The sequence below is a fragment of the Panthera uncia genome, chromosome B1 (assembly GCF_023721935.1).
Source record: "Panthera uncia isolate 11264 chromosome B1, Puncia_PCG_1.0, whole genome shotgun sequence".
NCBI classification, from domain to species: Eukaryota; Metazoa; Chordata; class Mammalia; order Carnivora; family Felidae; genus Panthera; species Panthera uncia.
Window position 1 is genome coordinate 44,102,132 of NC_064811.1, and position 23,253 is coordinate 44,125,384.

The 23,253-nt window shown below is 38.3% G+C and overlaps 2 protein-coding genes across 3 annotated transcripts in view; one reads left to right on the top strand and one right to left on the bottom strand.

Moving 5' to 3' along the window:
- Window positions 1-18,929, bottom strand: part of PPAT (phosphoribosyl pyrophosphate amidotransferase) — a 37,567-nt gene extending 18,638 nt beyond the window's left edge. Inside the window, exon 1 of the mRNA XM_049630516.1 lies at window positions 18,617-18,929. Coding sequence (XP_049486473.1) covers window positions 18,617-18,744 — 128 coding nt within the window. The 5' untranslated portion in view covers window positions 18,745-18,929. The remainder of the gene's footprint in view (window positions 1-18,616) is intronic.
- Window positions 1-23,253, top strand: part of PAICS (phosphoribosylaminoimidazole carboxylase and phosphoribosylaminoimidazolesuccinocarboxamide synthase) — a 52,375-nt gene that overhangs the window by 4,468 nt on the left and 24,654 nt on the right. The window contains exons 2-6 of one of the 2 annotated variants that reach the window (XM_049630518.1): window positions 1,530-1,616; window positions 3,128-3,562; window positions 12,697-12,762; window positions 15,388-15,524; window positions 19,560-19,626. In XM_049630518.1, the coding sequence (XP_049486475.1) occupies window positions 1,530-1,616; window positions 3,128-3,562; window positions 12,697-12,762; window positions 15,388-15,524; window positions 19,560-19,626 (792 nt within the window). Of the gene's footprint in view, window positions 1-1,529; window positions 1,617-3,127; window positions 3,563-12,696; window positions 12,763-15,387; window positions 15,525-19,071; window positions 19,088-19,559; window positions 19,627-23,253 lie in introns of those variants that run through there. The other variant, XM_049630517.1, reaches the window with a different exon arrangement.

Consider the following 23,253-nt stretch of genomic DNA (forward strand, 5'->3'; position numbering starts at 1 on the left):
ACTGTTGGGATCAACCTCATGCAAGTGGTAAAGAACAGAGGATCTAGTTCCTGTTAGGCAGCAGGTAGCCTGACTGAACCTTGGCAAAGGACTCAAATACAAACTCTTAAGAGGCTTCATGTTCTGGAAATTATAATCATCCTCAACTTCAGAATACCTTTGGCCTACTATTACTGCTGAATCACATTCTTTCAGTGACCAAATTTCCACTCTATTTCTCTCCTCTTAACTTGATACAAATGCATCAGGAGTGATGACTTAAGAGTCTCAGTTTACAATCTCCAGGGTACGGGGTCCCTACATACAATTTTGGAATTATGCTAGGAATGATCAACCTAAGAAAAAAAATAGCCCGAAGAAGTTGGGAAGAGAAGCTTTTCTTTATCACGCCTACCAATATTTTCAGCTCCACGCTGTTTTCAACAAACATAAAACTAGGTCCTAAATCAGATAACAGACTAGCAAACTAGGGGCACCTGGGTGGTTCAGTTGGTGACTCGATTTAGGCTTGGGCCATGATCTTGGAGTCATGGGATAGAACCCAACACTCCATACTGAGTGGGGAGCCTGCTTGAGATTCTCTCTCTCCATCTCCCCCTCTGCCACTCTCCCCAGCTTGCTCTCTCTCTCTGAAAAAACAAAAAACATTAAAAAGTAGCCTGTGCCTCATTTTATGAAAACACCCAACTCATGAAACCAGGAAGATTAAGGTACCATTTTCATTTTTCAAGGTTGGCATGGTTCTTTGATATGACACATTCTTTGGTCTACTTAAGCATAGCTTAGATTAATTTCTGGAAAGTTTAGTGTGTACCAACCAGCTAATTATAAAAGATACATATAAATTTTAGCTATCTGACCAAATATGCCAAATAAACAAGATTTTCAGATTATCTCATTACAGGACCTCTGTTTTACATTGCTAGTATCATTTATCAAGTCCCTATTATGTTAAAGTACCTAAAATACAAAATTAAAGAACATCTTTATTTTAAAAATGTAATTTAATTTGAAAATGAACCACAATCATCTCTAGAAACTTATAAAATTAGCAAACAAAACTAATGGAAGTTCAAAATAAACCATGTCAATGGAATGGAAGAAATTAAATTTGGGGGCATCTGGGTGGCTCAGTCGGTTAAGCATCTGACTCTGGCTCAGGTCATGATCTCACTATTCCTGAGTTTGAGCTTCACGTTAGGCTCTGTGCTAACAGCTCAGAGCCTGGAGCCTGCTTCGGATTCTGTGTCTCCCTCATCTCTCTGTCCTTCCCCGCTCGTACTCTGTCTCTCAAAAAATGAATAAATGTTAAAAAAAATTGATAAAAAAATTAAAATTTCCTTTATATAGATAAGTACAGTATTTAAACCATATTATACAGTATTTAAATCATATAAAATCTATCACAAATCTATAACCTTTCATCAATATGATCAAATTCAGCTCAAGCTACTAGCATTATCAGTCATTTAATTCAATATTTATCTTCCCTAGAACTTACTCTAAAAGGAATTCCATTCTTTTTCCAGGTAAAATGTCAGTTACATTAGAAGATAAGGAAGACCTCTCAGGAAATCCTTTACTTTTGGTTTCTCACATCAAACCAATGGAACTAGGTGGGTCAAAAAACAATGAAACTGATCAGATTCCAAATTGGAAAGTAAGATTGGTTTCTGAGAAAATGGATGATTTTTCCCGATAGAAACACTTAGGATTGCTTCAAGTTTCCCTCTTTTTTTTTATAATCTATACTAAAAAAATCATTTTTAAAAATAAATGATTTCTTTAACAAAACGTAAATTGCCTAGAAATACTAGCTTTCAAATTCACAACCTTCATCCTTTAAATATAGTAAGAAATATAGGTCAAAATTAAACATAGTAGATGCTTAATATTTAATGAACATGTCACTTTAGCACTCCTGAGGTCTAAGACAAACAATTTTACATGTGAAAGTAAATAATATCAAATCAATAATGAGGTCAAGGATGATTTTATTCACCCAAATTAAAGTCAATATAAATCCCCACTTTGCTTCTAAATTTGTATTGAAGGTTGTTAATCTAAGTAAGGAAAAATAGTGAAAAGCATTTCAAAACAAAGACATTAAATGTACCACAAAATAAAAACACCTCCATATACCTCAGGTAAATGCTAAAAAGTGGTTTTTAATGACTTACATTATAGATGTTGAGGTCTGAACTACCTTCTTATTAAACACAACAAACATGAAATCTGACAAAAACACAAGATAATGTGGTTGTTAAAATAGCCAACATAACCTCAGTAAGTTGCAAAACTGTACTAGAGATCTAACATGAAGGTACCATGCTAGGATTTCTAACTAAGCGGGGACATTCTGTCTAGGGCATTATGAAATTTCTGGCACATTTCCTTGCATTAAAAGAATACTTCACTTAAAATGACAGTTGTTCTTTAACCAATGGGACATTTTATTTTCATGAGGAGTAAGAAGCACCAATTGTTGTAATATGCCTCTTCCAACCCTTCATTCATGAATAGTCTTGGTTCCCAACCCTGACTGCACACTAGAATCACAATCTGGGGATGAGGGGTGGGGTTAGCAGTGAAGTAGTGATTTATAAAAGCTCCCCAGGAGATACTGATACGTAGCCAATGGAAATCATTAGATTAAAAGGAAGAGGAGATAAATTGCTCCCACCTATCTTATCACCAAAAAATAATAAAAAAAATAAACTGTTCTCAACAAGCCATTTTCTAATTGCATTGCTTTCTACAAGTCAATATTACAAAATTATGTATTCAATGTTCACTATATAGTTAAATACACACCACAGACCAAAGGAGTGGGATGGACGGGTAAGGAATGATAGAGAAAAAAACATGATCAAAATGTGACTAATTAAAAACAACTGTATTAAAGCCAGTCACTAACATGACAACAAACAGATTCAGGTTCTGTACTTCATTTATCCATTAGTTTCAGAGGAAAGCTAAGCTATGATTTGTATTCCATCTCCCATGGAGAAAATGTCTTTCTTTATTAAGGATGCATCTAATTATTTATCTTATGTAACCATATATATATATACATATACATATATGTATATATATATATATATCTTTCCCTCCCCACCTGATACAGGTAACTCTACATCAATTATGGAACCCCCTATTAATCCAACTTTTATTCCAACTGTAGCAAATGAAGGAGGAAAACACTGGACTGTGCCAGAAATTAGGGCTCTAATAGGCATCTGGTCTGATATAAGAATACAACAACAACTAGAGGGAACAGTGAGAAATAAAAGGATATTTGAACAAATTGCTGCGAAGCTTCAGAAATTTGGAATAGAGAGAGATTGGAAACAGTGCAGAACAAAGTACAAAAACTTAAAACATGAATATAAGATTGTAAGAATGGCTCAAGACCAAGGAATAACTAAGAGTATGAAATTTTTTACTGAGCTGGATGCCATTTTGGGACACAATAAAACAGAAAAATCACAAGAACAGGAATTCCAAGATGGAGAACAAGCCACAGGATGTGCCAATGTAAAAAGAGAAGAGGATCGGACAGGTAGGAAGACAAAAGTAATCTTAACATCAGGCTACATCATATAAAATGTCAGTAGCATGATAACATGTATATAATCTAAGTTAAATAGGTTTCACTAAATGTTATTCAATAAGCTAATTGTTGAATTTATCATGAAACAGACTGAATGTATAATCAATCTCCTCCAGGACAGAGAATAGTACAGTTATAAAAAAAGGATGAAATAAAATTGGATTTCCACAAGTTTAAAAATAGACCAATTTTAATAAAGTAAAAATGCAACTCTAGATGGCAGAAATTAAAGCAACTTTTCATATCAACTATGGTAAAATTGTGAGTGAACAGAAAAAGGACATTAAAGAACTTAGAAAAATACAAAACCCATGAGAATGTCTTTGAAGTGTGGTTCTTCTGGGACATATCATAAAGTTCTTTAAAATGAGTTTAATCCAAAGGATTAAGATACAGTACACACAAAGATATGATAGCATGAAATAAATTGGATGAGTTCTAGACCAGGAGTCAGGAAATCCAAGTTCTAGCTCAGTCTTTGTGGAATCCTAAACCAAGTATCTCCTCTACACTTGACAAAATGTTCTTAAAGACCTCTACTAACCATAAAGTTTCTAGATCTTAATATCTGCCTTAAACAATGGAGTCTTTTTTTTTTTTAATTTTTTTTTCAACGTTTTTTTATTTATTTTTGGGACAGAGAGAGACAGAGCATGAACGGGGGAGGGGCAGAGAGAGAGAGGGAGACACAGAATCGGAAACAGGCTCCAGGCTCCGAGCCATCAGCCCAGAGCCTGACGCGGGGCTCGAACTCACGGACCGCGAGATCGTGACCTGGCTGAAGCCGGACGCTTAACCGACTGCGCCACCCAGGCGCCCCTGGAGTCTTAATTCCTAGAGTGTGAGTGTGTGTCTAGGGGAAAGAGAGGCAATGACAGAGTTAGGACTGAGAAATGGTGGTGAGAAGTACTAAAATCTTTTGTTGGGGAGAAAAAAGAAACCGGTCTGCTAGAGAACTATATACATCTATCCCATGAAAAATAAAATGACTAGTGATAAAGTAGCCCAACAGCAGCAGCATGATTCTGTTCATACAGTAATTGCAGACAATGATGATTCCATCAGTTATGAGTCTGTAAGTCTAGCTACAGACTTACAACACCAGGTATCTACAGGGACCTACGACTGAAAGATTTTTAAGAGTGGGGAATCTAAATTAGAGAAAAGGAAACAACTACAGTATTTAGCACCAGGCTCACTGTAAAAGGGAAAATAACATATTAGAGTTTAAAACACAATCCTGAAAGTGAATAAAACCAAATCACCATATATCCCACTATGTTCACACAGTCATTGCTGGAGAAGCAGCTGAAGATGATTTAGTCAGTAATATGTCAGAAGACCTAAGAGAGAGAGAAGTAAAACAAAGTCCTGGCACAGGTAAAACAACATTTTTTTGGTTTTGCGTGTGAAAAAATACATAAGATGTTATTATATGATGTTGCTATGGACTGAAATATGTCACTCCTAAAGTCGTATCAACAAATGCAAGAGCATTTGGAGACGGGACCTTTGGGAGTTAATTAGGTTTAGATGAGGTCACAAGGATGGGGCCTTTATGATGGGTTTTATAATTATATTTTATATATAATAGTATAATAAGATGCTACAATAACTAAAATACTGTAAGACGCTTTAAGAACATATACGAAGTTATAACATTATATGAAGAATAATACTCATATTTACAAAATGCAGAAATGGAAGGTGAAAACGATTAATGACCCATAACGTTCCCTATGGCTGTTATTCTCAAAGTGTAGCGGCATCAGCACTGTCTGAGAACTTATGCGTGCTTAAGTTTAAGAAATACTGCCCTATGGGAAAGAATACTAAGGGGGTAGAGCAAAGTAAGTGCTTCCTATTTGACTGTTTGCCTTTTACACAAACCAAAATGAGGGATGAGGGGATCACCAGGCCCTCAAACAAAAGCCTAGCCATCACAGACCTTGCACATAGTTCAAAGATTCATACAACCTTGGAAAATGTAAAGATCATATTGATTAACAAACCAGGTAATCAAATTCCCCACACCCTTGGCAAACTTCTTTGTCTGATTTATCAGAGATGGTAGATTAAAAACTCAGTGGGAGAAACGAAAGCTGCTAGAACAGTGGAAGGTGGAAATAGGGAGAAATTAAGCAGACTAACACGATAGGAACATGCAGCTGACTAGGGGTACGATAACAAAGGTAAACAAAACTGTGCTCCTAAGGCTTCTCAGGGCATCACAGCAATGACTCTTGTCATTAAAAGGAAAAAGAAAAACAAAAAAAAAGTTAAAATCCGATTGTGTTTAGTGAGATAGAAAGATTTCCATGGAAAAAGTTAAGAACCTTGGCATTCAGAAGATTTTAGCTTGTTAGTCCTCTGGACTCACTTAAGTCCAATACCTCAAGATAATTTTTTATATGTGAAAGGAAAACATTCAGCCAGATAAAAACTGAGAGGGTTTTTAAAAACTGTCTGGTATGCTTATATGTTAATTTGGAATATGTTTACAAAATGTGAAACAGGAAATATTTACGGTCATTCTAGAAATTAACTTATTTTAAACTTTCCCATGAAAATAAAAGCAAAGGTATAAACCATAAGAATCCCAGCAGCTAAATGCATAGGGAAAAAATTTAAACAGGTAAGGACTTTAGGCACAACTGCAATGCACAACTATTGAGGCACAAATTGCCACTGTACTATTTAGAAGATTTTGTACTGAGGTATAGAGATACAAATATTTATCTTCAGGATAAAAATTCACATCAAATACCTTTCTTTAAAAACAAGAACACAATAGGGGCACCTGGGTGGCTCAGTCGGTTGGGCATCCAACTTCAGCTCAGGTCATAGTCTCACATGGGTTCGAGCCCTGCATCAGGCTCTGGCTGACAGCTCAGAGTCTGGAGCCTGCTTCAGATTCTGTCTCCCTCTTTCTGCCCCTCTCCCAATTGCGCTCCATCTCTCTCCATCTCTCTCTCTCTCAAAAACAAATGGATATTTAAAAAAAATTTAAAAACAAAAACACAATAAAGTGATAAACATTCTTGTAAAAATAGGTAGAGGTCATTTTATTTTGATTTTATATATTCTACTAATGAAATATTGTAATCTGAGTTGCTATTGCCCCATATTGTTAACATTGACCCTTAGTCATAAAACTGATCTCCTAAAGGTTAATTTTTTTTTTTTCCCATCTTAAATGTATGCCAGGAGATTCCTTCTTATTTCAAATAAAAATCTAGCTAGAGCTGTGGACCTCCCGGATTCTAGATAACTACTTAGTTCCCTATTTAGAACTCCTGGAGATTTTGGTCTAGTGTAGGTTATAGGATGGGTTCAGGTACCTATATTTTTGTAAGATCATCAAGCACAGCCAGGGTTGAAAACCACAGCTACGTTGTCTTATTTAGAGAATAAGACCAGCAGAGGGCTGAAGAAAGTAATACATCAAATCCAGTCTGATTCCATTTAGGTGAGAAAAAATAGCCATTCCAATTATCACTTTAAAAAATGCATGACTAATGCCATATGAAAGAAGTTAATCACTGGGAAGAATCACAGAACTCGTGGGCTATGCCTATCTATTACAATAAATAAGAAGAAATGGCCCATGACAATTGAATAACTACTTCTTTGCATCTAAAATAAATTTATTTTTCCCCCCACGTGAGGCACAGGCAAGGGAGTATAAAAGCAATCAGAATGTTACCAGGAAAACGGTGCCGGAAGAGAAATCTGTGTTTGACAATCTTGTGCATTACCTATCTCTTCTGAATAGACCTAAAATTGACTAAATTCATCTCCAGTATCAGTGCCTATTTATATGAGTTGGAATACTTCAATATCTGGGTATTCTTGCAAGTCACTGCTTTCTTGTAGAGGTAGCCAAAGGTAGATTGCTTCCGGCTCTGAGGGGTGGAGACAGACAGGCGTGCATGCATGCGTGCATGCATACATACATACATATATATCCTATTAGAGACCACTCTTATCATCAGCTTAAAAATCAGAAGTGAAAGACTACACTGTTCTCTTAAGAAGAATCTTAAAATGATCTATTTTCTTTTTGGATGTGGTAAAACATATCTCCAAAATTAAAATATGATTCACTATCCCCACAATTTCACAAAAATTAACAATGTGATGGCCAGCAGAGGGCACTAAATTATCTATTGTTAGTAACTCAGAGGCTATTCCAAGTTTATTTTCTCAAATTCATTTATTTTGGTTTATTTATATTAAAACAAAAATTGGGAATAATTTTCTTCTAAATTAAATATTTTAAAAGTTTGGTAAATTTTGCATGCAATTTGGGTAATCTTAGCAGTAAAATTATCATAAGCTAATGTACTTTGATCACATGAACCACAATACTGAGAACCTTTAAATTTTTAATCCAACAGAAGAACCCAATAAAGATGTGATTGTTAAAATTTCAGAAAACCCAAAAATTATAAGTATGAAAAAAAGAAAGTTCAGACCTAGGTAAGCTGATAAATATAGGCAACTTGATAATTACAAAGGTGTGACCTGAGAGATTGCTTAAAATCTTTAAAAAATTAAAATCTGGTCTTTGTCCCCAGTTCCTGACACAGAGCTTCAAAAACCTTTGGAATTTCCAGTGGTGAAAGTCTTTTTTATTTATTTATTTTAAAAATGTGTTTTGATGTTTATTTTTGAGAGAGAGCGCGCACACGTGAGCAGGGAGGGGAAAAGACAGAGGGGGACAAAGGATCCTAAGCCGGCTCTGTGCAGACCAGAGACAGCCAGATGCGGTACTGCAACTCACCAACCCAGAGATCACAACCTGAGCTGAAATCAGAAAAAGAATGTTTATTTTAATGAGGTGTTCCAAGCTGGGTTTCTAAAGAGCTTCAAGATAGGAATGGTCACCAAAATGACAAACCTTGGGATTAAGAGGGTTCGAATTTTAGGCCACCCTGACCTCTAGCAGGGAAGTAACTTTGGAGACTAAGTTCAATCATGTGGCCAATGATTTAATTAATCACGTCATAATCATGTCAATAAAAACTGGCTTAGAAGAGCTTCCTGGTTGGTGAACACACTGATGTGCTGGGAGAGTGACAGGCCCTGACTCCACAGGGAGAGGGCATGGAGACTCTGCATCTAGGACCCTCCCAGACCTTACCCTATGTGGATCTTCATTTGGTTGTTCCTGAGTTCTATTTTTTATAATAAAACTGTAATCCTAATAGGACTTTCCTAAATTCTAGGAGTTGTTCTAGCTAATTATCAAAACTGAGGGGATTACGGCATCACCTAAGTTTGTAGCCAGTCAGCTGGAGTTGTGGTTGGCATGTGATGTAAGGGCAGTTTTATGCAAGAGTGAGCCCTTAAAGCTGTAGAGTCTGATGCTACCTAACTCCAGGTAGTGAGTGTGAGAAGTGAATGGCAGTGTATCAGTTGGGATAGAAACATAATAAAAACTAAATGCTTCTCTTTCCTTAAAATATGCTAAGTGTAGTGATTTCCACACTACCACTCTCCAATATGACATCTTATTTTCTGGGACTAACTACTCAAAATTTCTATGGGACACCTAATATCTGTTAATATTTCCATAACCCAGAAGTAGGACATGTACCTGAGCCTAGAACTGATGGTTTTAGTCACTTAGGTAAAATGTTATAAATTCAGATTCTGTTGAAATAAGGTTTGCCAATATTTACCTTGGACTTGTGCTCTCCAAAAAGTAGCCAGTGGGGTGAGGGTGGGAGAATGGCTTAGGCATGGATGAAAGAAGGTAAGTCTAGTTATAAAAGGGCAACCAGGAGTACCTGGGTAGCTCAATTGGTTAAGCATCTGACTCTTGATTTGGGCTCAGTCATGATCTCCCAGTTCATGAGATGGAGCCCCTTGTGGGGCTCTGCGCAGACAGTGCTGTCTGTGCAGAGCCTGCTTGAGATTCTTTCTATCTCTCTGCCCCCTCCTCCCCCCCAACTCAAGCATACCCTCTCTCTCTCTCTCAAAATAAATAAACTTTAAAAAATAAAAGGGCAACCAGAGGAATCCTTATGGTGTTGGAACCCTTGATTATCTTGACCTTGATGGTGGTGACATGAACCTACAAGGCGATAAAATTATTATAAAATATAATACAAATACATAACTCACAGTGAGTGAGTAAAAAAGTAAAAAACTAAAAAAAAAAGTAAAAAACTAAAAAAAAGTAAAAGGGGAAATCTGAATCAGAATAGTGAACTGTATCAATGTCAATACCCTTCATTTATTAGTATATTATGGTTTAACAAAACGTTACCATTGGAGAAAACTGGGCCAAGTGTAGAAGGGATCTCTATTATTTCTAATAACTGCATGTGAATCTACAATTATCTCAATAAAAATTTCAATTAAAAAAAAAGTAGCCTATTAGGTAGCCTTTGTGGCTCCAAAATACAACCTGTTATTGAAGGTCTTAATGTTGGTAAAAGCTAAAATTCATTCTAGTCTTACTGTGCAAACATGTCCTTAAAATAAGATCTGGTCCTATCCTCATATAAATCTCCACATAGCTATTGCTGCATAAGCTTATAGGCCCCCTAACCACCTCTGGCCTCACTTGTCTATTTGTAATAACTACTGGGGGCACCTGGGCAGCTCAGTCAGTTGAGCGTCTGACTTCGGCTCAGGTTCGTGGATTCGAACCACGAGCTCTGTGCTGACAGCTCAGAGCCTGCAGCCTGCTTCAGATTCTTTGTCTCCCTCTCTCTTTGCCCCTCCTCTGCTTGTAGTCTTTCTCAAAAATAAATAATGAAAAAAATTTAAAAAAAACAAAACACTGTGTAGTTTTATCCAGTTTTACAACAATCATTACAAGCAACAGCACAGACAATAGTAGTAACACAATGCTTTTAATGTTTTATTTTTGACAGACAGAGAGAGAGAGAGAGAGAGAGAGATCGCGAGCGAGCATGAGCAGGGGAAGGGCAGAGAGATGGATACAGGGCTTGAACTCACCAACCGTGAGATCATGACTTGAGCCAAGTCAGACACTTAACAGACTGAGCCACCCAGGCACCCCAAATTAAAAAAGATAATAATAATGTCCCAGTGTATATATAGGAAAGTACAGGAGGGAAAGAAAACTATCATAGCATCAATACAGCAATCCAACATATGCATATAAGGAAGAGCTTTCCCCAAACTACAGCTGACTTATAAACATCCTATATGTACAGAGCTACACTACAATAAATGTATATTTACCAAGCTAAGCACCATCAGTTCCTTAAAATATTTACCTGTCTGCTGTTAACCTCTCAACATGAAAATTGCTAAGACCACTTAATCTTTTTTTTTAAGTTTATTTATTTTGAGAGAGACAGAGACAGCATGAGTGGGGGAGGGGCAGAGAGAGAGGGACAGAGAATCCCAAGCAGGCTCTGTGTGTAGTCAGTACAGAACCCAACGTGGGACTCGAACCCAAGAACCGTGAGACCGTGACCTGAGCCAAAATCAAAAATCAGATGTTTAATCGACTGAGCCACCCAGGTGCCCCCAGACCACTTAATTTTAAGGTCTTTTCTCTGTTTATATGTATTGCAGAAAGGATCATTCTCAGTTACGATGAGGATCAAATGAAAAAGAGATGTTAAGTTCTTTGTCAAGCATTAAAATACAACAATGAAACATATTACAAAATTGGGTCTAAAAGTGCTATCATATTCCCAAATACTGCATACTGTGCCTTGAGACTTTTAAAGCAGAATACTTCCAAGATTTTCAAGGTGGTGAATCCTACAAAGGCATTTTAAAATTTGGTTAGAGATAACAAATGTTCTTGGCTATGAGGTTACAGTTTTGATGGTGGAATCCAGCATTACTATTTTCTCAGTATAATCTTCAATTGCAAAAGTAAATTTGAGTTTTGTGAACAACAAATATACACTGCTCTTTTCTTTGCTTTCTGACAGAGGAAGACACTGTAAGTACAGCCTCAGAAGAGGTGGACAGCCCCACAGCACTACAGAGTATCACTGGGTCAGGTACAGGGTCTAAATTGTTGAATTAAAAAAAAATTTTTTTGTATTTAAAGCTAATTATATATATATATATATATATATATACACATATATATATATATATATATATACACACACAGTTTAAGAAGTTACACCAAGACTCTCCTGTTTGTAAAAATCCAGCGAAGATTACCTATTGATGAAAAGCAGCTAAATTATTCTCACCAACATTGGAGATTAATCTGCCTTATAATTTTTAAAATATCTTATTTGAATATGAACATATGAAAAAGTTTTGACCCTCACATTGAAGTCATTATATTTCTCAGTGCTTTATGTCAATCCAGGTTGTTTTAAATGAATGATATTCAAATACAAGATTTATCTATAAGTTTGTATAATTGTAAATCACATTGATTTATAGGTAATCATATTCCTTTAGAAGATGCTAAAAATCATTTACAGATTATAACAGTGAGCGACACAGAGGCTGGAAAACACTGGTGTGACAATGAGGTCAGAGCGCTTATACACATATGGTCTGATGAAAAAATTAAGCAAACGCTTGAAAGGGCCACAAGAAACAAAGAAATATTTGAGGAAATTGCCAGAAGACTAATGCAGTTTGGAATAGACAGAGACTGGAAACAATGTCGTACCAAATACAAAAATTTAAAATATGAATACAGAGTTTTACAAAAGAAAAATGGCAACCCTCAAAGAAAAATGAGATTTTATGAAGAAGTTGACTGCATCTTAAGAGGACCAGCTCTCAGAACTGCCAAATGGAAACATGGTAACCTTGAAATTGACTTTTTAAAATAAAATTTCTCTTAACTTTTTCTTTGTATTGTAATGTAGTAAAAAAATTCCTCAAAAATAAAACCCTCACACTACTGTATGTTCAAATGACTCAAATGACCCAATAAATTTAAGTAAAGAATTTCAATTTCTTTCCAAATCTTATACTAAAATATTCCTAATTCTTAAACTCATTCTTCATTTGTCCAACTGCTTTGATATTCTTACTTTACTGAACTCAAATCTGGAAGGCCAATGTATTTTAAATGTCATATAATGATTCTTTTCCTATGTTCTTTTAAGAATTTTTTGAAGGTCATGCCAAAAACCCAAGAACTCTGAGCATCAAAAGAAAAGCACATGAAGATGGTAAGAGCTTGAGAAATGCCAAGTTCTTCCACACTGAAAACAACTTCCATTGCTTTTTCCTGATAAAAGATATTTATTCCTGTCCTTGACAGTTTAGACTAAATATGTTTATAAGCTGTGAGAGCAAAAAAGACTGAGCAATGATTTCTTTCATAGCTCATTAAGAGTGAAAGTAACAGAGTAAATGGAAAATTTCCCAGAGTCAGAAATTTCTGCACAACTGTCCATTCATCATGAGCCTTTAAATTACTATTTGCAATGATTGCTATCAGAATACTGGGATAGAAAAGGAAAAAAACCCACAAAGTAGTAAATCTGGAATTTTAGTTTTCTCTAAAGGTAGTCAGTAGAGGGTGTAACATTTTAGTAACTCTACAAATAAGTCAAATTAATTATGTGAGCTATAATTCCAAACTGACTCATTACAGCTGTCAGAAAAGGTAATACGAGGTAGTATAGCATATGAAAGAAAAAAAATTGCAGAATAGAGGAAAAAGCACTGGACTGAGACTCAGAAAACCTGAGTTAATTTCTCTTTGACACTAATAACTCAACACAGAGCAAATCACTGCATCTCTCTGGATCTTTAGGATAATCCAACTTCAGCATTTTATAGGTTTATAATCAAATCATTTTGAGTATATACAAATAGTTTAACAGCTTAATATTTACAAAGTGAACACACCCATACAACTACCACTCAAATCAAGATATAAAACATTACACCCAGTCATTAATCATCTTGCTAGCCCCTATAAAGGTTATCATTCTTCTGACTTCTATTACCATAGATTAAATTTGGAATCATACAAGATGTTCTTACTTTTCTGGTATGTGTTAATGTCAAGCTACTTTGACTAAACACTGTGAGATTCATCCATGATTTTACTTGTAGTAGGAGTTTGCTTTTTCACTACTGCTGAATATTCCATATATGAATATACATACCACCACCTTCTTTATCCATTCCACTCTTGGACATTTCCATTGTTTCCAGATGGGGACTATTATATCCAAATAATGCTATAAAAATTCTTGTACCTGTCTTCCAGTAAACATATGTATGCATTCCTAGAGAGTACATACCCAGGAGTTGGACGGAAGGTCACGGGTATACATATATCTAGGTACAGTTCTTCCAAGTACTTTACGTATATTAATGCATTTACTTCCTACCACAACTCTAAGATGTAGGTGCTATCATTATACACAATTTATAGAGAAGGAAATAGAGGCATAGAAAAGTCTGTGCTCTTGAACCATCTGGCTAACATTGCCTGTCTGTGAGGTCCAGGGACCACAATGGCCCTGTGAAGTACAGTATTCCTAGCACTGACCACAGGGCCTTATATATACACAACAGAAGCTTAAGTATTTTTCTTTTTTTTTTTTTTTAAATATTTTTTTAATGTTTTTATTTATTTTTGAGACAGAGAAAGACAGAGCATGAGCAGGGGAGGGGCAGAGACAGAGGGAGACACAGAATTGGAAGCAGGCTCCAGGCTCTGAGCTGTCAGCACAGAGCCCGACATGGGGCTCGAACTCACAGACCGTGAGATCATGACCTGAGCTGAAGTCGGACGCTTAACCGACTGAGCCACCCAGGCACCCCCGCTTAAGTATTTTTTGAATAAAGTATTAGATAATAACTGGAACCTCCCTACTCTCCACGACCCTTATTATCTCAAGTGAGATGAAAATATTATTCTCCATTTTTGGACCTAAAGTCCAAGTCAGATGAGTTGCCTGAACTTTTCCTATGCCCTATAGTGTATATGCTACTGAAAAGGAAAACTGCTAAGGGTTAACCACACAAAAATATTATTCCCAACCCACTGGATTTTGCCCATTGAACCTGTAAGTACATTAGTCTAGCCCAACAAATGACAAAACAGACTCAGAAGTTAGGAGACTTGCCCAAGATCAAACTGATGTTACTAGGAAAAGGAAAATTGCTAAGGGCTAACCACACAAAAGTATCATTTCCAACCCACTGGATTTTGCCCACTGAACCTTTAAGTACATAAGTCTAGCCCAACAGATGAGAACACAGACTCAGAAGTTAGGAGACTTGCCCAAGATCAAGTTGACGTTGCTAGGAAACCTAGGACTAGATTTCCCAAGTCTCAATGTTATTTCCAATATTGACCAGAATGAAAAAGCAGTGGTACTTTGAAACTCTTTTAGGGATAGATAAATTCTGCTTCAAACTAATGCAAAAAGCAAAGTTATAAATAATAATTATAACTGGAAAAGTTTAAAACACTTATGACTGAAAACTGAGAATCATTAAATTATAAAAGTAATTGAACTAAAGTCTTTCAAAACCAAAGACTGGAAAAATTAGCAAGGACAGTTTTAACATAAGTCACTTCCCCAACCAAGGATATGTGAAACTATAGAAATGTGACATATTTGGTCATTATTACTAAGAGATGAATATCAAAATAAAGTTATTACCAGCCTTAAATTTGGCAACTCAAAGCAAGTTCTCTGACAATCTATTCCTCTGTACTCCAACAAACTAAATGAAGATAAATGGAAACTAATTCCATAAAGGTTGTCTGAGTGCATCTTTCTCACAAGTAGCCTTTCCAGTGATAATATTATATGCTCTGTTTACAGAACCAGTGTCTGTATCTCTTAAGAAAACTGCTCCTGAGATCACTGCAAATCGGTTTCCTCAGAGCATAACACAACGAAAAGATTCTACAGAATGTTTCTACAGACAGGAGACCCCCTACGTGATCCAACTTCATCAGGTAAATCTCAACGTTTTTAGAAGTATGAAAATGTTTATCAGTTGTAGGGTTCAATTCCTAACCCAGGGAAATTATAAGTCACTGAAAGAGCAGGCATTTTCATCTCCTAATTAACCAAGAAAAGGCGAACTAGTTGATTCATCGGATAAATCTATGAAACTTTAATAATTCCTTTCATGGAACCTTCAAAATACGTCCATGTCATTCTAGCCTCCAGAAAACATGCTTGTGGTTTAAACATGAAAATTTCTTTTTTTTAAAGTTATTTATTTATTTTGAGAGACAGCAAGTGCAGCATGAGTGGGGGGAGGGACTGACAGCACAAGGAGCCTGACACAGGGCTTGATCTCATAAACCATGAGATAGTGACCTAAGCTTAAATCAAGAGTCAGATGCTTAACCAACTGAACCACCCAGGTGCCCCTTAAACACGAAAATGTCTGATCTACAAAGGTGTGTGTGGTTTGTTCAGAACTCTGCAAACCACTGAAACATAGTTTTTAGAACTGAAAAAGCATGTGGTGATTAAATGTATGTGGCATGAAGACACAGACACAGACTTTACAGCTAAAGAGGACACTGAAAATGTTAAATTAAAATTCCCCTTGACAGAAAGTAGAACTATGGAATAAATCTGCAAATAGCCAGAACTACTAGAAAGAAAGTACTTCTGGATGAACCCATCTGGATTAAGTATCCAGTACATGACTATCTAGTGATTGATGTTCTATTTGTTTTTACATGAAATACATATTATAACTTTCAGGTACGCTATTATCCCCAAAACTAAATATTTTAGATCAGATTATGCCTAAGACAAAAACAGAACCAAATACAATGCAAAAGTGATAACAACCTCACCTTCTAGATTCCATGATTTAAAAAGATAATGCATGAGAAATAAATTCCTTCATCAAAAAGGAAAAAAAAAATCCAACAATAGAATTGTACTACTGTGGTTTTAAAACAACTAACGATTGAGTGGAAGTAGGTGAGGAGGTACAGACCTCTGCAACGGACCACCGCTTGCCAGTGTACAGTGTATATAACTAACTCTACTATATACTAAACTATGATAACCTATCTAAGGCATCCAGTTCTAATGTTCCTTGATTCAATGTCATTGAAAAACATCAGTTCTTAATCTCTGAGCCCTACCTACTAGTTCAGAGTAGATTTTATCTTTAAGACATTAGGGAGATATTCTTCCAATCCGAGTCAGTTCCTCTAAAAAGTAGGGATTTCTGCTAATTCAAAATTTTGAATTGGATAAAATTATGGGAGAGGAACAGCCTCCTCAGTACCCCTTAATGATTCTATGCCTACACAAGGAAAATCTTAAACAGTTTTTTCCATTAATATATTTGTGCCTCAGAAGCTACTGGGTTCCTTGCCACTGTTATTGAAAACATCACAAGGTCAATCTTCAAAACCAGGTTAACAAAGATTTACTTGGCCAAATGAGCAGTCTCATAGAATCCATTTATCATTGCTCTATTATAATTACATTTTTATTGCTCTTATCTTGTATTGTCTAATTGCATAATGCTTTCACATAAAAGCAACTACAGAAAAGTGCATGTAGCTAGGAATCAAGTTGTATTCACTTGAAAAAAAAAGTCCTTTTTTCTTCCAGCACATATTTAAAGGAGAGACTGAAGATGAACATTCTGAGTTATTTTAGTTAAAAAGTAAATAATTAAAAAAAAAATCAAGGTCAGTTCATTTGTCTCCCACAGACTGCCAGGCAACTCTATAAAGATCCCTCGTTTCTGCACACCTCTTACCTTCAGAGAATATCCACAATAACTTATCCCAAGATGTTATAAACTAATGTTGCTCTGCACTACCATATAAGTAGATTTTAGTTTTTCCTTGGATTCTGTATCTAATCTTCTCAAAAAAATGTACAGTATTTTAAGACAAGATTTCTATTAGGGTCAACCCACAAGTATCCAAGTTAGAGTCATTCAAGTTAAAAATATTCTTTTTGATTCCTCCCAGACTCTAAGTCACTCTCAGCATTTAAGGAGGCGTACACAAGATGTGAAACAAACTCAAGTATTTGCGATCCTGAAAAGATCAAAAAGACTTACATTTCAAGTTTGGTGAGGGGAAGCAAATCATTTGTAATTCATTTATACTTGTTGCTCCCATATTGCTGATAAGTTTTATCGCCAAGTTCCTTAACTGTTCTAAAAGTTGTTGCTGCAGTTACTGCCTTATGAAAACTTTGTAATACTTTCAGCGATAATGTTAAATCTAGATTTATAGCAAATTCCAGGTAGTAAAAAACGGAACGATCACAGAAGCCAAGTTATTTTTTAACTCAAAGGGATCTACCAAAAATCTGTATGTATCCTGTCATACAGGAACTGCTCCCTTTTAAATAAAGAAGGGAGTTACTTCTTGGCATCTTCTTACAACCTTTTCCTTCATTATCTGAAACCCGTGCATCTTTTTCAGATGCACTATTTCCTGTGACTGGTTTATTTTCAGTTAATTTGTATGAGATCTACAACCGGGAGTTCCTTTTGAATATCAACTAGCTGTTTCCGGGGGTATGAACTCTAGAATTCCTAAATTCTCATAGCTGTGCCTACATTCAAATCTCCAGTCTGCTCAACAGCAGCCTTGCCCTTGCAAACAAAAGCTTGTGGTGGGCTGAAGGCTCCGCGCGAACACCTCAAGGTGTTGTAGGTCCTGGACCAGCAGCCACGCCACACAAACCTTTCTCAAAAGCAGCTCCAGGCTCTGCAAGATTAAGTCGGGGAGAAGTTCCGACCCGCCTAACCCTAGAGAACCGGAGCCTTAACAAATTGGCCAGACTTGTGAGGGGTGCATACTGGGAGGAGGGGAGCCCCTGAACAGCACTAGGGCTTGAGAGGGAGAAGTCCAGGGATGCAAGGTGGTGCCCGCGCACGCCTTGGCCACCTAGTCGATGCCACAGGCAGATACCAATCCAGGTAGAAGAGGTCTGGCCTCCTGGCCCTCAGGCGCGCACGAGCTCGCTAACACGGGCCGCGGGAAACAGCTTGTGCTGAAGAAGCAGCACACGCGCCGCCACCCCCACCCCTCAGCCGGTTGCTCACCGGTGCTGCAGACCCACAAGTCCCAGAGTGATCACATGCGGTACATCTAGCTGCGTGGGCCACTCTCCTGAGGCGATGCACCCGAAGACGCCACATTCCTCTCGGATTCCCAACTCCTCCAGCTCCATGTCGCTGCCGAAAGCACGTGGAGGGACCTGCCGCCGCGGCAGCGGCCTGAGCACCAACCAGCTGCCCGCTCGGCCCTTACGCCTCAAGCTCGCTTCCTTCCCAGCCGCACGACCCTAGCTACTGCGGCGGCGCGCGCTTTCCCAAAGTAAGCGTGATTAGCTCGCCCCCTGCCACCCTGCCCCGCCCCTTCAGTATCCACCAATGAGCGTGGAGGGGGCTAGAGGCTCCTTGGCTGAGAGGAGGAGTCACAGACGCCTAGGGTGGAGCTAGTCCTCCGCTGGAGCCCTGCGGGGAGCTGCTTTTGCTGCACGTGGAAATCTCCGTTATTTTCCAACATCCAAGGTTAGGGTGATGAAAGTAGTAGGGTTAACGTCATTTCTCTGCCAGAAGATGTAAATTTTGTATGCTCCTCCGCACATGCTTTCCCCCGGCCGTCATTATTTGGTACGCTCCAACCTATGAACCTCTCTCGCTGAGGAGAAGGGGGCTGGTCAGCGAGCCTCTGTAGAGTCGGGAGGGGCCGCCAGTGCGCGCCACTTTTCGCCTCTTCTGGAACAGCGCCCGCGCGGGGTGGTAGGGGCGGGGGGAAGCCTGCGTCTCTGCGTCTGCGCGGCGGGAAGCCTCGGGGGTAAAGCTAGCTCCCGGAGCCGAAGTTCCGCCGGGGCAGCAGAGAAGACAGGCGTTCCTCCGGACTGTGGTACTAGCTGAGAGCCTGAGTCTGCGCTCCGGAATACCAGGCCTGGCCGGGGGTGTGTCTGTGCGCCGCCCTCCCTTCCCCGCCGGGTGAGCTTCTCTGACCACTCCTCTTTTCCAGAGCCCTGCCTCTGTTCCCAGCGCGGCGTTTGCCCCCAGCCCACGCAGGATAATGGCTACAGCTGAGGGTGAGTAACAGGCATCCCCAGGAATATTCCGGGGACTCCCTGCCCTCCCGCCTGGAGCTTGCGAGCTCGGTGCGGACACGTGCGCGCCCTGCGGCCCTCCTGGCTGCCTCTCCCACCCCCGGGCGGTGTCTGGTCTCCCTGCAGCCTTCTCTTTAGGCCGCTGGGCGTGTGGACACGTGGCCCAGGCACCGCCAAAAGAGGCGTAGGAAACCCAGCCCTCCGGGGCCTCTCCGAACTTTCTGAAATACTCGGAACTGACTCTGGATTGGGGAAAGGAAACGAAGTAGAGAAAGGGTGATTACAAAGAGAAATGGTCAGGGGTTGGAGAGGTGCCTGAAAATCATGTTGGTAATCAATAGATATTGCAAAACAATCACAGAAACGTGTGGATTTTTCAAAGTCCTGCTTTTCCTATTAGGTTAATAATAACCTGCTATCTCCTTAAAGTTAATAATTGAATTTACTGAAAATTTACTTTTTTTTCTGTCCAGATTTTGTATGTGTGTGTGTTTTATAGTCTTTTGATGCCATGATGGCTTTGAAGAGCTCCAAAAGCACCAGGCAAAAAGTTGCCTTGCTTTAGTTTGCATTTATAGTTACATAATCATTTTATCTGTGAGTGATTAGATCCTCAGGAAAAATAGCTTGTGACATTTATGCTGGTTAAGTGTGTTTTTCCCCACACGCCCAATTTTTAAATTTATGATGAACCAACTTGTTTGTGTTGGCTAGTCAGTACATTGTCTTCCACAAAGAAAATTGAACTTAGGTAAAAAAAATATATATATATAGACCAAACAAAAAGATCCAGATGATAACGAGTAACAACTCCATAAAATCAGGGTATTAGAGCAGGTCTTTTCTTCCATACATCCAAACTGGTAGAATCTAACTGGCAGGTTAATTTTTCTCACATGGCACTTTTATGATTTCTAAATGGCACTTCCATGCTCAAAAATGTTCAGTGGCAACCCAAGAGCTATTAAAATTCAGTCTGAAGACCCTTTCACCTCCTGCATACTGTTTTCTTCCTATCCCTTCAACCCTAACTTTGATTTCTCTGTCTTGTGAATCCTATACCTATATTCCAGTTAGGTTAATTCACCAAGTTCACTCATCTGTGTTAATTTATGCGGTGTCTAGGAGAACAGTGCCAATAGAAATATGTAAAACTCTATGTAACTATGGTTTCTAGTAGTCACGTTTTAGGAAGTAAAATGAAACAGGTGAAATGAATTGTAAATATATGTAGCCCAGTATATCCAAAACTATATCGTTTCCGCATGTAATCAATATTTGTAAATGTCTGATATTTTGCATCCTTTTTTTTTCCCATCTTGAAATCCATTGTGTATTTTAAACTTAACTCACATCTCAATTTGGAGTAGCCGTGTTTCATATTTCATGACCAAATGTGGCTAGTGGCTCCCTTACTCCAGTAGGGGAACAGCCCTAGACTTTTTATCTCCTCTCTGTGGAAGTTCTATACATTTCAAGACTCTTAAATTTCAGTGCCACAAATTATTTTCAGTCATCAGTCTTTTCTGAATTCATCTGCTAGTTCTTAGTAGGCGTTTTGGCACTTGTAATATATGTCTCCTATGAGTATGTTTTTTCTATCCATTAATTGAAATTCCTACCCTGTTTAACAACTAGGTAATAAATATGGATTCAACTGAATTGTGGATGTGCAGTAGTTAAAAACTTTCTTTTGCCTTGTAGCTAACCTAGGAAACATCCTTGACTTTCCCCCTCTTTTATCCCTATGTTGAATGAGTGGTTCTTAAAACTTTTACCTTTTAAATATCTTGAGCCTTTCAACCACTGCTTTTTCCTTAGACCAGGACATTTCTTGGGCTGTATTGCTGCAAGAGCATCCTAACTGGTCTTTCAATCTTTAGTTTTCTTCCATCCACCCCTTCCTCATTTCATTTTCCACGCAGCAGCCATAATCTTTCTAATATAGGAATCTGTCATTTTGCTGAAGTGTTTAAAAGCCACATGGTTGTTCTTAGGATAAAATCTACACATTATCAACATGATGTATGAGGCCTAAAGAATGAATAGTGAAATGCAAGGGAAGGAAACTGGGCCAAGAGAGAACATGTCAAAAGCCTGTGAGTGGGATATAGAAATTCATTCATGGAAGTTAGAGTTCTGGGAAGGGAATCAAGAAATGTGAAGTTGGAGCACTAAGCTGAGGCTCTATCTTGAGGAGCCTTTTAAACCTTGTCAGTGAGTCAGGACATTATGATAGGGTGGGGATTCATCCTCTAGATTAGGTACCCTGCAGTGGCAACTATTAAACTGAATTGTAACTGGTTCAATGGTTACCTCTGCTAGCTGGTGATCTTACCCCTGCCCAATTCTTCCTTGTCTTATCTCCTGCCATTCTTTTTTACTCTCAGCTGCTGCCCTCCTTCCCCTACCCTATAGCAGTGCATGCACACACAGTGTTCCAACCATATTGAAGTTCTGCCATGTACTGTTTTACCCCATGGTCACTGTCACTACCTACCCCTTTTCCTCTTCTGGCTAAGTGTTTATCCTTCCTCTGATCGCAACCTAATCCTCACTTTGTTCCAGCCTTTCTTCTCTGATGTCTAGACTAGGTTAGGCGGGCCTGCTGTGAACCTGTTATCCTATAGTCTGTTTCTCACATCATACTTGTTATGATGTCCTGTTTAATTTCAGCTTCCCTCAGGCTCAGGTCTCATGAGAACAAGAACTCTCTCTTGTTTACTGGTATATCCCTAGTGTACCTGGCGCACAGACACTAAAAAATGCCAATACCAAGAATGAGTCCTTGTTCTGGGAATGTGAGGGTGATTTCTTCCCTTGGAAATTTTAAGTCCTTAAACTTCTGTTACCTCTGATCTTCATCTAAATCATTCTTTCTAATGACCAGAGTCTACTTTTTTTAGGTCTGTGACCTGCATCAAAATTAGAGTCTCTTGTACTCACTTCCTCACAATTTCCTACATCTTAGTGTGGAGAAAGGATTAACAGTGGGGGATAGGGAAGAAAGATTAAGAAATAACCACCTGGGTGGTTCAATCAGTTAAGTGTACAACTCTTAATTTCGGCTCAGGTCATGATCTCACAGTTTGTGAGATCAAGCCCAGCATCAGGCTGTATGCTGTCAGTGTGGAACCTGCTTAGGATTCTCTCTACCCCTGTCTCTCTGCCTCTCCCATGTTCGTGCACATGCTTGTGAACTTAAAAAAAAATAGAGGCTCTTGGAAATGGGCTAACTTCGGTGGGGGGGGGGGTGCCTCTCCTTGCACATTAACTAAACATCAAGAAACCCTTCTGGCTGAACTTTGCCATTTTGCCTGCTACAGAAAGCTCTGAGGCTGTAGCCTGCTTGGGATTCTCTCTCCCCCTCTCTGTCTGCCCCTCCCCTGCTTGTGCTCTGTCTCTCTCAAAATAAATAAAAAACTTAAAAAAAAATTTTTTTATTTTCTCTAGTTTGATTATAAGAATATGGTATAAGATACACATAACGGACAAAACACATGTTACCCAAGCATTTAACATTACCTCTTAACAGATAACGTTGATCTTCTGATCAGCAGTAAAATATTAGTTAAGATTTGGGAGAGTAAAAGTTATATGCAGATTTTC